This window comes from Scatophagus argus, chromosome 8 (genome assembly GCF_020382885.2).
Source record: "Scatophagus argus isolate fScaArg1 chromosome 8, fScaArg1.pri, whole genome shotgun sequence".
Lineage (NCBI taxonomy): Eukaryota > Metazoa > Chordata > Actinopteri > Scatophagidae > Scatophagus > Scatophagus argus.
Window position 1 is genome coordinate 796246 of NC_058500.1, and position 14077 is coordinate 810322.

The 14077-nt window shown below is 44.5% G+C and overlaps 1 protein-coding gene across 4 annotated transcripts; it reads left to right on the plus strand.

Moving 5' to 3' along the window:
• Window positions 1-257: 257 nt before the first annotated feature.
• LOC124063454 (tyrosine-protein phosphatase non-receptor type 7-like) lies at window positions 258-13688 on the plus strand. 4 transcript variants are annotated; one of them, XM_046397130.1, is made up of 11 exons: window positions 258-400; window positions 5386-5539; window positions 5794-5974; window positions 6092-6176; window positions 6265-6344; window positions 7925-8062; window positions 8150-8323; window positions 9125-9318; window positions 10308-10421; window positions 10503-10587; window positions 11243-13688. In XM_046397130.1, exons 1-11 carry the CDS (start codon window positions 283-285, stop codon window positions 11351-11353), a joined length of 1434 nt encoding a protein of 477 aa, XP_046253086.1. In that variant the 5' UTR covers window positions 258-282; the 3' UTR covers window positions 11354-13688. The 4 variants fall into 4 exon arrangements, with proteins under 4 accessions (XP_046253086.1, XP_046253087.1, XP_046253088.1 ...); XM_046397131.1 differs by having other exon boundaries at window positions 6095-6176; XM_046397132.1 differs by lacking the exon at window positions 258-400 and adding an exon at window positions 2443-2782.
• The last annotated feature ends 389 nt before the right edge of the window (window positions 13689-14077 follow it).

Below are 14077 nucleotides of genomic sequence, written 5' to 3' on the forward strand. Positions count from 1 at the left end.
GACATGGAAAATCAGTTTATACAACCCCAGTGTGAAACACACACACACACACACACTCACACACACAAATGAAAATGAATACACAGATACACGATGGTGAAGCCTGTGGCGTGCAGTCTAAAGGGGACCCATAACCTTGGATGAGGGGAATAGAAAGTGTTTGTGTGTGCGAAAAAATGTGTGTGTGTGTGTGTGCGGTAATGAGAGAGTGGGTGGGTGCAGAAAAGGAAGTGGTGAAGAAGAAGAAGGTAGAAGTGAAGACAAAACGACAGAAAGCAACAGATGAGAGAAAAGGAAGACGAGCGGAGTGACGAGGACTTAAGAGAACAAGAGGAAGAAGAGGAGGAAGAGGAGGAGCAGGACGACGAAGGACAAGACAGGATCGAGTCAAACAGGAGAGGTGAGAAAGACGGCAGACCAGAACTTGTTCACCTGTGAGATGAGTTTGAATGGAGAGGTAGGTGAACAGGTGTGTGAGCTGTTTGTGAGGCTTTGCTTCCACAGAGTCATCACTTTGTCACAGTTACAGAGATGGAACAAGTATTGAGACTCTTAACCCGAGTACGTGACACGTTATATTACAGTATAACCACTGGGGTACATCAGAGGTATCATTAAAGTACTTCTTGGGTACCTGGACGCGTACAGATATGCATGTTGCAGATAATAATGGGGTACCAGCTTCGTTTTGGGACTATATTTTTAATTGTACTTTGGGTACACATTAACGACATTTCTGTGCAACAAGGCGGGAAAGCTGGACGGATTTGGCTGCATGACGGCAACTGAAGGGACGCTTTGAGAGCGCAGACATCAAGACTTTTAGCACATGGAAAAACAACAATATGTGCCCAACTTGATGAGGGAAAATTCTGACCCGCTCGTTTGTCTGCCGGGACGTCGCCAGGCGTCCACATGAGACAGCTGTGGTCCACTGCATGAGATAAAACTGTCTTTCCTAACAGCCATTTTCATTTCAGATGATGCAGGCAGACCTCAGACTCATTACGTGCATAAACTCATTGTTTATTTTGAGCAAATATTAAACTACAAAAATCTCCGACAATTAGTACGGTTAAAAAAAGTAAAACATTTTAGAAGTAAGTGGGTCTGATGGTAACAATACCATTAAAATATCTAAATATCACTAACCGAGTAAAGAAACTTTGGTTCTTAACTAAAAGCCTTTTTATTGATGGTAAAGATTTGATAAGAGCAGCTCATAACGAATAAGAGCAGCTTTGTGAGTGTGTGTGTGTGTGTGTGTGCGTGTGTGAGTGTGTGAGTGTGTGTGTGCGTGTGTGAGCGTGTGTGAGTGTGTTTGCTTCTTTGTCCATCCAACAGAAGATGGACAAAGAAGCAAACACACAGTAAGACAGACGACAGACATGGTGGACATGATGGACAGACAGACAGCCATGATGGATAGACAGACAGACAGACAGGCAACACAAAGCAGCTTCGGTGATGCATACGATGGTAGATAAGCATGTGTGTGTGTGTGTATGAGTTTGTGCGTGTGTGTGTGTAAATACACAAAGTTGGTGCAGAAGTGAGCCGCAGGAGGTGGAGCTGCTGTACTGACTTCCTGTCCATAGACACGTCTGAGCCAATCAGGAGCAGCACTCAATCATCAGCGTGATAAGATCCTGACAGAAACCATCTCTGAGAGTTTTTGGTTTGTCCCATGTCCCATTGGCCAACATGCAGGGGGAGGAGCTTATGAGCTGTACTGCAGCCCACCACCAGGGGGCGCCCAGATGTTTGGGCTTTGTTTTCAGTCAATAATACAGGACAGAGCTGCCAACCAGGTTCTACACAGTTGATGTTTCAGTCCATAACTGTAACATAAACTGAAACTCCACAAAAATAAAGTGATTAATCATATTACAGCACACAGTTTTGGTGATAAGCTACTGCTAGCAGTATGCTAATGTTAGCAGCTTCCAGCAGTTTGTTCCTGTGTTCTGACTGCTCAACGTGCAGAAATGCAAACTGTGACACACCTGCCATACCTGCCTGCTAAGCTGTGATTGGACAGCTGCCATGTTGGATCACAAGTTTGGGGTTCAAAGTTCAAAAAGACAAAACTTTCCGTTGTGGACTGATGAGTGAAAGACAACATGGAGGTGTGAGGTTGACTCAGTGTTTCTTCCTCTGTGGTAAACAGCCACAGGTTGTAAGGTCTGTTTCTGTGTTGTGTCGTCTCAGTGTGTGTGTTTTTGTCCTGTAAACTGTGTGTTGTATGATTTGACATGAATGATTCATGAGCAGCTGTTGTTGGTGTGCTGATAATCAACGCCTGGAGCATCTCTCTTCCTCTCCTCCATTATCTCTCTCTCTCTTCCTTCGCTCTCTGACTCATTTTCTCTCCCTCTCTCCCCTCAGGTCTCTCCCTCTCTCCCTCCCTCTCTCTCCACCTTGAATCAAGGTAATAACGGCCAGAAAAACAGGACATGTCTATTCCTGCTGCGTCTGCTCTCTGCCTCATTCTGACTTTCTCTCCTTCACTATCACTTTCTCTCTCCTCTTGCTCCATTTTTCTCTCCGTTCACTTGTTTCTTCTTGCCCCCTGGTTTGTCATATCGAGTTCACATGAGGAGACGCAGCCGTCTCCCCTGTGTTTCGCTGCTCATTTGGTTAAGTTCAGGCTGTTCAGCAGCTCTGGGGTCAGTTATGTGCTTGATGTAAGTGACTTGGAGAAAACCAGCAGCAGTTCCAGTGTCAGAGGAGGGGAGTTACATGTTACTGAGCCGAATTAGACAAAAGCAGACATCAACTGGTAAGCCTGATCGATACTTATTGCCACAGCTGACCTCCTCTTACTGCTGTCCAATGCAAAGACACTGTTATGTTATGTGTGTGTGTGCCTGAATGAGTCCAAGTCATTCTTTTTAATTTAAAATTTTGTAATTCAGACTCCTAATAAGAGAGGGGAGGTAGGAGGGGATCTGTTATGGTGAAGGCAGTAGTGGATCACCTCTCAAAGCACTGTGGGACCCAACTGACTGGCAACTCAAAGAACGGTGAAGTTGAAAGGGTGCGAAATTTTATTTTCTGCATGTGAGGAGGAGTTTCATTTGGAGGTTTTGCTGTTATTTGTGGAGTAAATTGTGTCGGTTTCCACTTCATCTCTTGTGGATAAAAGTGGAGGAGGAGGAGGAGGCCGTTATTCGGTTACCGAAGTGCAGGCTGACACAAAGACGGAACGTTACGCTAACGAATGAGCTCCTCGCTAGCTTTTGGCAGTTAACAATGATGTCATATGTCTCTGAGTCTGAGAAAAGATGATGTCACCAGCTCACCTGTCACCTGCTGACATAATCTCACCTCAAAATTCTACATCAGAAGCTTTTTTCAACCACATCGACTGAAAGATGCTTGGCAGATACACCAAGCATCTCAACACGTTATTGTCCCAGCTCGCGTCGCCCCTTCCTGCCACGAAACCTTCCTAACACCTGCTTAACCTGAAACGCCACTTTGGTTTGGGCACAGAAACTGTGTGGTTAGGTTTAGGAAAAGATCGGTGATCTTTGGTTTCAGTCTGGTCTCCTGGGTGAACGTAAGCCGCCACTCGATCCCGACCTCCACCTCTGTCGGGACTTTCTCTCGCTGTAAACTAAGTCGTGTTTCTCAGTTTCTCTGGTTGTCTGATATTAATGCAGGCGTGTTTGCAACATCAAACTTTATCTTCCAAAACATATTCGGCGTGATGACCGCGGTCGCTGGCTGAAAGCTCTCGCTCCGGCCAGCAGCTTCTCACAACAGAACAGTTTAAAAACAAATCTCAGAACTAACGCTGATGACCACCAATGGGAGTTGAACAAAAATAAGGAATATGTATATAAGACCTCCTATCCTCTGTCATCACTTCTGGCTTATGCGAAATGCATGCTGAGATGTTGGTTAATTGGGCAATATTTGCTCTGTTCTTCTCTCAGCGTTGACTCAGTCGACAAGCCGAGAAAACAACAAGACAAGAGCAGACGCTTCAGACGGCGAAGCAGCTTCTCCCGCTCAGACTGCTGCTTTGAAACATGGAGGTCAAGTCATTAGACAACAAATAAATATGAAAATTCATCACTTTTACTCCCCTGTGTGTGTGTGTGTGTGTGTCTGTCAAGTCAGCGTGGGTGTGTTGACTTCCTGCTGTGAGGAAACTCTCTTCCGATGGAGACACACTGAAACGTTTCAGATCCGAGCTGATGTGGAAACACACACACACACACACACACACACACACCTCATATGTTTTTATCTCCTCGTCGGGTTTCAGGCGGGTTGAGTTTGTCTGTGATGCGACCGATGACAGATCTGTGGAGCCGACAACAACCTGAGCCAGAGAAGCCGTCAGCACGCGGAGGCTGGACGTTAACGTCTCATTTGTACGGAAGCTCAATAATGACAAAAACCATCCAGAGAGTGCAGAACAGAAAGTTTGAGCTGAAATAAAAATCAGAAAAAACAAAACCAGAGAGGCTGGCGAAATGGTGAGTAATCAGTGTATTTGCTTTTAGAGAACTGCTACTGGAAACACCGACTGCACCAGAAAGTAAATGACGGGCCTAGGAGAAGTATTCAGGTCCTTTACTTGAGTAAAAGTACTACATATTTTCTCCAAAACTTAACTAACGTGATCGCAGTGCTGGGAAATGACCTCTTTGAGATGTGTACTGTCTTACTGTTGGATTATTGTTACTAACCGACTAGAGCCTTCATGTTGTAGCTGAGCTGAACCGTCAACAGCAGAGCGTCAGAGCAGTTTGTGAAATAGTCAAGAATCGTAACCTTTAAGATGTTCAGGTGGTCGAAGAGCAGGACTGTCACGTCAGACTGCAGGGTTCAAACCGGGCTGGGATTTAGTTTAGACAACAGGAAAAGGTCGTGACTTTGGTAACATGTTTAAGTTCAGGAAATATCGACAATCTTTAACCTTTAGGGTTCGTGAAAGGGCATGGACACAAATATTCCATCTTTATGCCGATTGTCACAAAAAAATGGACAATTTGTGCTCAGTTACTCAAATCCTGATGACTAAACTGCACCACTATTTCATGAACTGCACTGATTTTTCATCTAGCATCACCAGTCAGCATTTGATGTATAACTCATACTTTGGTTTTACCTGCAGAGCTGCTGTACTTTTTGGTTAGTCTTAAATAGCTAATGTTAGCATGCTAACAAACTAAACTGAGATGCCTAATTACAACCTGGAACCGGCACATGGACCATCGTAATCTGGTGCACAATGGCCTCAAAGAAAAGTGAAATGATCTCCACAAAGTCGATAAAAGGCAGCGTTGTGTTGGTGAACGCTGAGAGGACTGACTACAGGGAGACTTTAACTTTCTGATATCACTTGTGCTTCTCTTTCTGCTGCAGCATGTCTAACTCAGACTGACTCAAACACACACACACACACACACATCGTAAGCATGTCGGCAGTGCGTCCAGCCTCCCCTCCTGCTGAGGACCCAACCACGCCCCCACCCATGACCACGCCTCCTCGCAAACCCTCGGTCCGCCTGCAGGAGAGGTGAGTGTTAACCACACAACATCTGAAGTCTCCTGGTGTTCTGCCTCTGCTTTCCTAAACTGTCCTCAGCCTGCCAAAAATGTCTTTGCTTTCTCAACGTGACTTTTAATGGGCTCAGTTTTGAAAAATTTTCCTGCTTTCTAAAAATGTGTGCATTCATGAATTTTTTAAATGTGTTTTTTACATCCTGATAAGTGCAGAATCACCCCTTGACTGTCACTCCATTGTTTCCTGATTGCGCTCTCTTTTTGTAGGCGGGGCTCCAACCTGTCTCTGCTATTGGACGTGAGCAGCCTGGGGGCAGAGCCTATTTGTTCTGTCTCCACCCCAAAGGAGGTGTGGCTTCAGCTGCTCCACACCTCCTCCCGCCCACTCACACACGAAAAGCTGCAGCAGGCCGCCATGGACACCAGCACACTGAATGTAGAGTACCAGGTAATGTTTGTTCAATTTCAAACAAGCTAACAAAGTAAAGCATTGTCTGCATCTGAAGTGTGTGTGAGAGGAGGTGTGTTTGATTTAACCTTCAGCCTGTCCCTAACTCCTCCACAGAAGATCCCTCCGAACTTTGTGAGCACCGTAGAGCTCGATGTTCCTGGACATATGATTAAAGACAGATACAAAACCATCCTGCCCAGTCAGTAACTCCGCTGTCCTTCAGTAGAAACACAGTAGATGTTGTTTTTATTCTTGCTTATCACTGTGGTTTGTTGTTAACTGTTCAGACCCTGAGAGCCGGGTGATCCTGAGGAGCCCAGAGGAAGAGGGAGGGCCAGACCGCTACATCAACGCCAACTACATCAGGGTCAGAGTCTAGTCTTATTTTATGGACTGTAGTCACACTGCAGTGTTTCAGGTGATGAACAGCCCCTCCCCCTGGCAGCCATGTTGGAGGTCTGTATGTAGAGCCAATTGTTTCTGTTCATCTCAGTATTTGTATTGTATTGTGTTTGGACCGCAGACTGCAGGCAGCTGACCTGCCAGAAACTCGATCATCTACGAGTAAGATTGTTGATTATTCAGCCAAATAGCTTGATTAATCTGGCATTGTGATCTCAAGCAGCCCATCAAATGACAACTGATCTGGTGGAAGAAGGACAGATGGACAGCTAAGCTGAGTGTCAACATGTTTAACATGTGAGGTGCAGTGGGCCGAGTACAGATCCCTGTGGGACCCCAGTGCTGCTGTGTTCAGATACGATGAAAGAGCATGTGGATGTTCAGTGTTAAAACTTTTCAAAATTCAGAAAAAACGGTTGAAAAAAGAAATGAATTACTGAATGAATTAATTGAATTAATTGTTTGATATTTAAGAATACACACAAATCAAACGAATTTTAATGCTCGTCGCTTACTTAATATATTTGTCTTGTCAAAAACTTTGCTGTCATCAGGAAGTCATCAGTGTCATAAATTAATCATCTTTTAGGTTGAACTGGATTATTATGTTATTTAGTTCCTGATTACATTAGTTAGCTGACAGTAAGGGAAAAGCAAACAGCACTGTCACTCAGCGTGGGCGTTGAGCGTGTGTGTGTGTGTGTGTGTGTGTGTGTGTGTGTGTGTGCGTGCGTGTGCGCTCACTTGTCTGTTGGACAGCTAAACAAACAGAAACTCAGATATGAGCCATCGGTTTGTCTGCGTGGGAGTCAACCAGGAAAACCACAGGAAATGAGGGAGGAAGTGACACGTCCTTGAGTCAACCCCCCTCTCCTCGCCGCCGGCCCACGCACCCCCGACACTCTGCAGCCTCAGCCTCGCTGTCGTGTACAGCAGACGCTCCTCCTGATCCTGTAACAGCAATTTATTCAACGCAACAAGAGGCTTCAGACATATTTTATTTACATGTACAGGATAACTCATCTAACTGCTGATTGAACAGTCGGTGGTTGTTATTGATGAACAGTCATTATTCACTTCCTGTCTTTTGAGGTCAAGGATGTTGTGTGGTTTCAGAAGCAGGGGGGGCATGATGACTTATCAGTGTCAACAACAAGTGAATGTAACTTGCAGCTTTTACAAACATTTAAAATAAAGCTGAAAAGAAAGCCACAAAATCAGCTTTGTTTACGCATTAACTGGAGCCGTCCAGGAGTCGAGAAGAAGCCGAGTCCAAACCGTCTTCTCTGCTGTTGTCGCGTCGTTTCATTTTGTCACTGAAACGACTGAAACTTCACTGACTGGCTGCCACTCAAATGTGATTGATGATGTATTGATTCACATGAGCGACTGGGAGCTGCTCTCAGGTTGTGTTAAACCTGTCGTTCACTTTTTGGCACTAGAACTGGACACAAATCGTGCACGCTTGAATTATGTACATACATATTGATTGAACGATTGATTGATTGATTGATCGGTCTATCTGACCTCTTCACTGTGCTACAGGGTTACAAAGGAGCTGCCCGGGCCTACATCGCCACCCAGGGGCCAATGCTGCACACTGTCGGGGACTTCTGGGACATGGTGTGGCAGGAGAGGAGCAGCATCATCGTCATGGTTACCAGACTCAAGGAGAGCAACGAGGTGAGGAGATCCTCCTCTTTCCTTCCTCCTGTCTTCCCTTTGTTGACTCCAGGCTTGTCCCGAACGTGTCTGTGGTGTTGATTTCAGAAATGTGAGCTGTACTGGCCACAGCCGAAGAAAAGGAGGAGGAAGAGGGCAAAGGAGGAGGAGGAGGAGCAGGAGGAGGAAGAAGGGGAGACAGGCCGATTCGGCAGATTCCTCCTCAGAGTGAGAGACAGCCGAGAGAAGGACGGGTTCACAGTCACTGACATGGACATCCAGGTACAGCACATTTACTCATGGACTACTGTGTTTGGCGGTAAATCATTTGCTGCCTCATTCAGATGTGGTGAAACAGTTTTGCGTTTCGGGCCTGTTCTCTGTCGACTTCCCTCCTAAAAGGTAAAACGAGCTGCGATGGGGAAGCAAGTTTCCACTGGAAGAAACTGAAGTGCAGAAAAGATGAGAAAAGATGAATCAAGTTTGCTTAACAAAACCTACAAACTACTGACAGTGAAAATTAGCAAAGGGAAAAATATTTCTTTATACTTGTACTTCAAATTTAAAATTCTTAAAGTATCTGTGAAATAATAAGTTATAATATGTGATTATGTCATTATTGTCACGATAACGTCAGGACACGTTTAAGCATGTCAGTAATTATTGTTCACACTCAGCGAGAAACAACTTTAAAGCCTTCGAAATGTGCAGCAGCCATTACTGTGAAGCTACCACACTGACTGCTCAGTCGTCCTACCTGAACAGGTGAAAAGGGAAGGGGCTCCATCTGCTGGACAATTTTAGTCATTACATGTGCTGTGAGCACTGAAGCACTCAGTTGTTTTTATCATAAAGATGGTTACTGGTTATTATGTAATATGGATCAGTTATGTTGTAATTTCGAAAATAGTGAAATACAAATCTTAAATCTTCATCATGTAGCCTCCTTTGGGATTAAAGTCTCTTGTTGGGTTCATGATGGTGTCCTCTGTTTGCAGAGGTCTTGTTGTCACTCAGCCAAGCAAATCATTGCATGTTCAGCCACATTAAAGCATGTGTGTGTGTGTGTGTGTGTGTGTGCAGCTGGGTGAAGATCGTCGTCCCATCAGACACTACTGGTTCACCTCTTGGCCTGACCACCACATCCCACAATGCACCGCTCCTCTGCTGAGACTAGTGGAGGAGGTGGAGACCTACAGCAAGTCGCTCCTGGCGCCCAGCTCTCAGCCAGTCACGGCCTCTGTGCTCAGCCCTGGACCAATCATCGTCCACTGCAGGTTGGGTCCTCATTTGGGTGCTTTCAGTAGCTCCTCCTCAGCACAGGAGGATTGTGGGTGTTGTGGGAATACAGGAAGAGAACGGATGAAATGATCAAGGTGGCCAAAGTGTCACAGTGGTGTGCTGGGTAGTTTCATTTTGACCTGCTGTGAATAAGAGGAGGACGTCAGTTTTGGTGTATCTGGTGTGTTTGTTTTTTTGACCTGATGACCTTTTACTCACAGATCGCATCAAGAAGTTGTGCAAGTTGATAGAGAAAGTCGTATGTTTGCTGGCTTGTGTGAAAGTAGAAGATGTTTGATCTGCTGGACAGTCAAAATACATTCAGAAACTTTCACTCAAAAACACTTCACTGAAAACCCCCAAAAACCCTCAGCCATAAGCCGACAGACAAGCCGAGCGTGAGCACAGTCACCATCAATGGGATGTCCGACGTGTCCAGTTAGGCACAACGCAGTATGAACCTCTGCCCTCCTGACCGTAACATGAAGCTTGTGGACACCATGTGGTGGAGCGTCAGTGTTAGAGTGGAGGTGGAGACACTTTAGTCCAGTGGTTTAGCTCCAGCCTGCCTTGTGACATACTGCAGAGGTTTTTCTTCCTGAAAGAGGTGACTGAAAGCGTGTGAAAAGTTTAGAGCTGAAATGTCTCAACAATTCACAAATTTGCTGATTTCATCTTGAACAAATGCTGTTTGTGGTGTGTTTATATGTTTCTTTTCACACGAAATGTCGGACAAATGAAGGAAATGTGTGACTCTCCTCTGTTACACCTGACTGTGTGACATCAGCTGCTGTTTAGCTTGTGTCTCTTTGTTCTGCCCGACACTCACAAGATAAAAACTCTCCCAAAGTTTACCTCACCACACCTTTTTTCTCTTCTTGTTTTTCCAAATGGCCCTGATACCCCTTTGTACAAGAATCCCAAAATGTTGCTGCAAGAGGTCCTGGCAGCCTTGAAGGACTTGCGTCTGTTTGTCCCCTCTCAGTGCAGGTATCGGGAGGACAGGCTGTTTTATCGTCAGCAGTATCTGCGGTCAGCAGCTCAGAGAAACAGGTCAGGTTGACATCCTTGAGACTGTGTGTCAACTTCGACTCGACAGGTGGGTCAAAACGATGCAACATTTGGTTCATCCCCTTACTGCAGCATGTTTAACCTGTAGTCCCTCCCCCATGCTGTGCAGGGGTGGTATGATCCAAACCACAGAGCAGTACCAGTTCCTGTACTCCACGCTGGCGCAGTACAGCTCCCAGCTACAGCACAAACAGGTAACCACAGCGGTTCTGCTTCATTAAACTGTCTCTGTTCATGCTCTGAGGTGATGACTGACGCATGACGAGGAAAATCCATATCAATTTATAACATTATTCCAACTGAATATTCGGTTGCTGTGGGCGATGCAGTCAGATAACATCAAAACCTGGCTCTCACCTGCCAGTCAAGTTCTTCCACACCAAACTCATCCAACCATGTCTTTATGGAGCACTGGGGCACAGTCAGGCTGGCATAGCAAAGGGCCTTCCCATAACCATAGTATTGTCCAAAAACAACCCCGCCTGGAAACTTTTGTCCATACGGTGTATTTCATAATTATGACAAAAAAGATGAGAATTATTAATTTGAATTCTTGTTATTCTTAAAGAGTCTAAAATCTCTGGTGGTCACCACGGTTGGTCTGAGCCTTCAGCACTGCACATCAGTGTTTTTTGCATCCTGCCTTCTACCAAAAGGCAATGATGCTGGTTCCTTTGAACAATGACCACCATCATCCCCTGAGCTTAAGTCGTCTTCGTTGCCTAAACTTGGCCGAACCCTAACCACAAAGCAGGCAGATCGGAGAGTCTTGGGGTTTAGATGTGAGGACTTGTTTTGTTTTAGGACTCTGCAGTGCAGCAGTTAAATACAGTGTTTCTGTTCTGCCAGGAGCAGAACCAGTCTGTCACACTGCCACAGAGCCAGCAGAGCCAGCAGGACCAAGTCAGCCTACAGCTTCAGAACCTCCAACTGGACAACACTCAAAATGTGAAGAACTGATAGAACCTCAAGATCCACAGCTAAAGAGATCCAGGAGACACAGAAAGGTAGAAAGAACAGAACTCAAAGATGGACACCAGCAGTCAAACCCAAAGAACTGACACCCTTAGAGATGAAGAGTTTGGGGAAGCAGCAGCATCAGAAGCATCAGGATCATACGAGATCCCCAAAAGAAGGGGGTATACTGGTCCAGTTCTGAGGGATATGGTCCAGGAAGTGGTGCTGAAGAACTGGAACAGGAGAGGCTCAGAGAACCCAGATCAACCTGATGATTTTGGACTAAACATCTCACTAACCTTTCTTACCTGAACCGAAAAGCTTGAACCAAGTACGAAAAACAGGTCAGATCAAAAGGAACATTTTAATGAAATTAATTACTTTAAGGATGATTTTCAGTGAAGACCAAAGTGACACTGAAGTGAAACCAGAACTCTCAAAATCCCATTGACATTTGTAATAGTGCTAACATTAAGAAATCCAGCCTCGTTAAAAATCTTTCTCAACAGTATGTCACATGACCCACTTCACGTTCAGATAAGGGTGTAAAAGTGATCTAAAATCTTTATTTATTTAGTATTTTTATCTTTAGTGGCCTTCAACAAGGATTCATCCACACAAGCATCCTTCACAGATGAGTTGTAGTAGTGTTTACAGTGAGTCTGTTAGCACAAAGAAACATGTAGGCAAGATATGACTGATACATTTCAAGTATTAGAACTGGATTTTGTGCCTGAACAGAAGAGGGCCACAAATTCAAATAAAAACACAGGAGCCACCTTCCCTGACCATTCCAGGTTTTACTGCATTTTCGTATTTAAACAAACAAATGTAAATGTATTTAAATTATCACAAATTGCCAAAAAGACAAAGTGGACTTTCAGGGCCTCTGCAGGTCTGGAAGCCTGAGACAGTTTTCTCCCTTGCCTGGTCCAGAGTCCAGTTTGCACTACCAACTACTTGTAAAGATGGACGACATGACAGTTCCCGTAAACACCTGGACGCCCCCTGGTGGTTGGCTGCAGTACAGCTCATAAGCTCCTCCCCCTCCATGTTAGCAGATGAGACACGAGCCAAATAAATTTTTCTTAAAGATGGTTTCTGTCATTTTAGGTAGTTTGTTCAAATGTTCATCGTTCTGATCAGTTTGGCTTTAATTAGTTATTTGATGCTATAAAAAGGGATTGACAGTTAAGCACTGATCCTGATTGGCTCAGACAGGTGGTAACTTGATACCTGATACTGCAGCACCACTTCCCAATCACTACTGCACAGACTCTGGCTCCAAATGATGTCACCAGAACAAGATGGCAGCACTCCGCCGATAGAGGTTCTCAGTCATCCGGGTCACGACAGTTGAAGTGCTAGAAGCAAAGGCAACCCACAACAACCTAAAAGATGTCTGGTTGCCATTCACTTCTAGCATGGCAGCACTCGTATCGGGGATATTTTGGCTTCACTGTGAAGCACAGTGGGAGGAAGTGGAGATGCATCGGCCATCTTTATGAATGACTGTAGTATGCACACCTGTATGTTTACCAGTTCCTGCAAAGTGCAGTTCAGGACCAGCACTTGTGATCAAACAAGCTCAGTATAGGTACAACAGGACACCAGGACAAAATACACAGCATCCAGAAAAATAAAAGAATTATGAAAATAAATATATCTGAAAAAACAATGTAAATGCAGATTATGGAGTCAAAACCCTCCATGTTTTCAAGAGATTATGTCCACCTGTGCCTCCATCTGCTCAGACAGATGAGGATAAGCTGAAACCAGAAAAAGTTTTTGTAATTGCAGATTAATTTTCTGCCAGTTTATTAACTGATAAAGTGACTAATAGTTTTAATTCTGATGTTTTTCATCAGAACTGGACCCTTATTGGCTGTTTGATAGATAGAAATTTAAGTGTAGTCTTGATTCAAACAGAAATTAAAGATCATTTTTAGAGGCGACTATAAAATGATGAGTCTTTGTGTGTGTGTGTGTGTGTGTGTGTGTGTGTGTATGGACGTGTATTCCTGTAGTTGTGGGGACAAAAATCTGTTTACATAGTCACATTGTAAAGACTTGCCTTACTTATGGGGACAAAACACAAGTCCCCACAACGTAAATCATTAAATATTAGGGTGAAGAGTTGCTTTAAGGATAGGCTGAGGTTAGCGTTAGGATTAGGCCTTAGCCTTCAGGAAATGAATGTAAGTCTATGTAATGTCCCCAAAATGATGTAAACATGACGTGTGTGTGTGTGTGTGTGCATGTAAATCTCAGGTTGAGTCCTTTGAACCTAACAGTGATGAGACTGTAACTATTAGTATGAATAAACCCAATGACTGTGGCTTCTTTCAAGTTGTTTCCTCACTGATTTCCTGTTCATCTATTGTACAAGATACAAGACAGGTTTATTTGTCACACACACAATCATACACGGTACAATGTGCAGTGAAATTCTTTATGTCCCTGCTACCAAAAAATAGGTAAGTAAAATTTAGATATTGTAAAATAGAAAGCTTATAAAAAAATAATAAAATTAAAAATGTGAACATGTGCAGTATTTACATGCAGTGCAGGTGGGAGTGGGATTGTCCAGATTAACGCTCACTGTTGAGCAGACGGATGGCCTGGAGGAAGAAGCTTCTCCTCATCCTCTCAGTGTTGGTTCTGATGGCAACAGGGAGAAGAGTGAGTGTCCCGGGTGATGGGGCTGCCTGAGGATCTTCTCGGCTC

What these genes read in the sequence shown, in the direction of transcription:
- LOC124063454 (XM_046397130.1), top strand. Translation starts at nt 283, where the DNA reads ATGAGAGAAAAGGAAGACGAGCGGAGTGACGAGGACTTAAGAGAACAA. An exon ending in GACTCAAGGAGAGCAACGAG is followed by an intron (nt 8,063 to 8,149) that starts GTGAGGAGATCC and finishes TGTTGATTTCAG; the next exon opens with AAATGTGAGCTGTACTGGCC. An exon ending in TGTCAACTTCGACTCGACAG is followed by an intron (nt 10,422 to 10,502) that starts GTGGGTCAAAAC and finishes CATGCTGTGCAG; the next exon opens with GGGTGGTATGATCCAAACCA.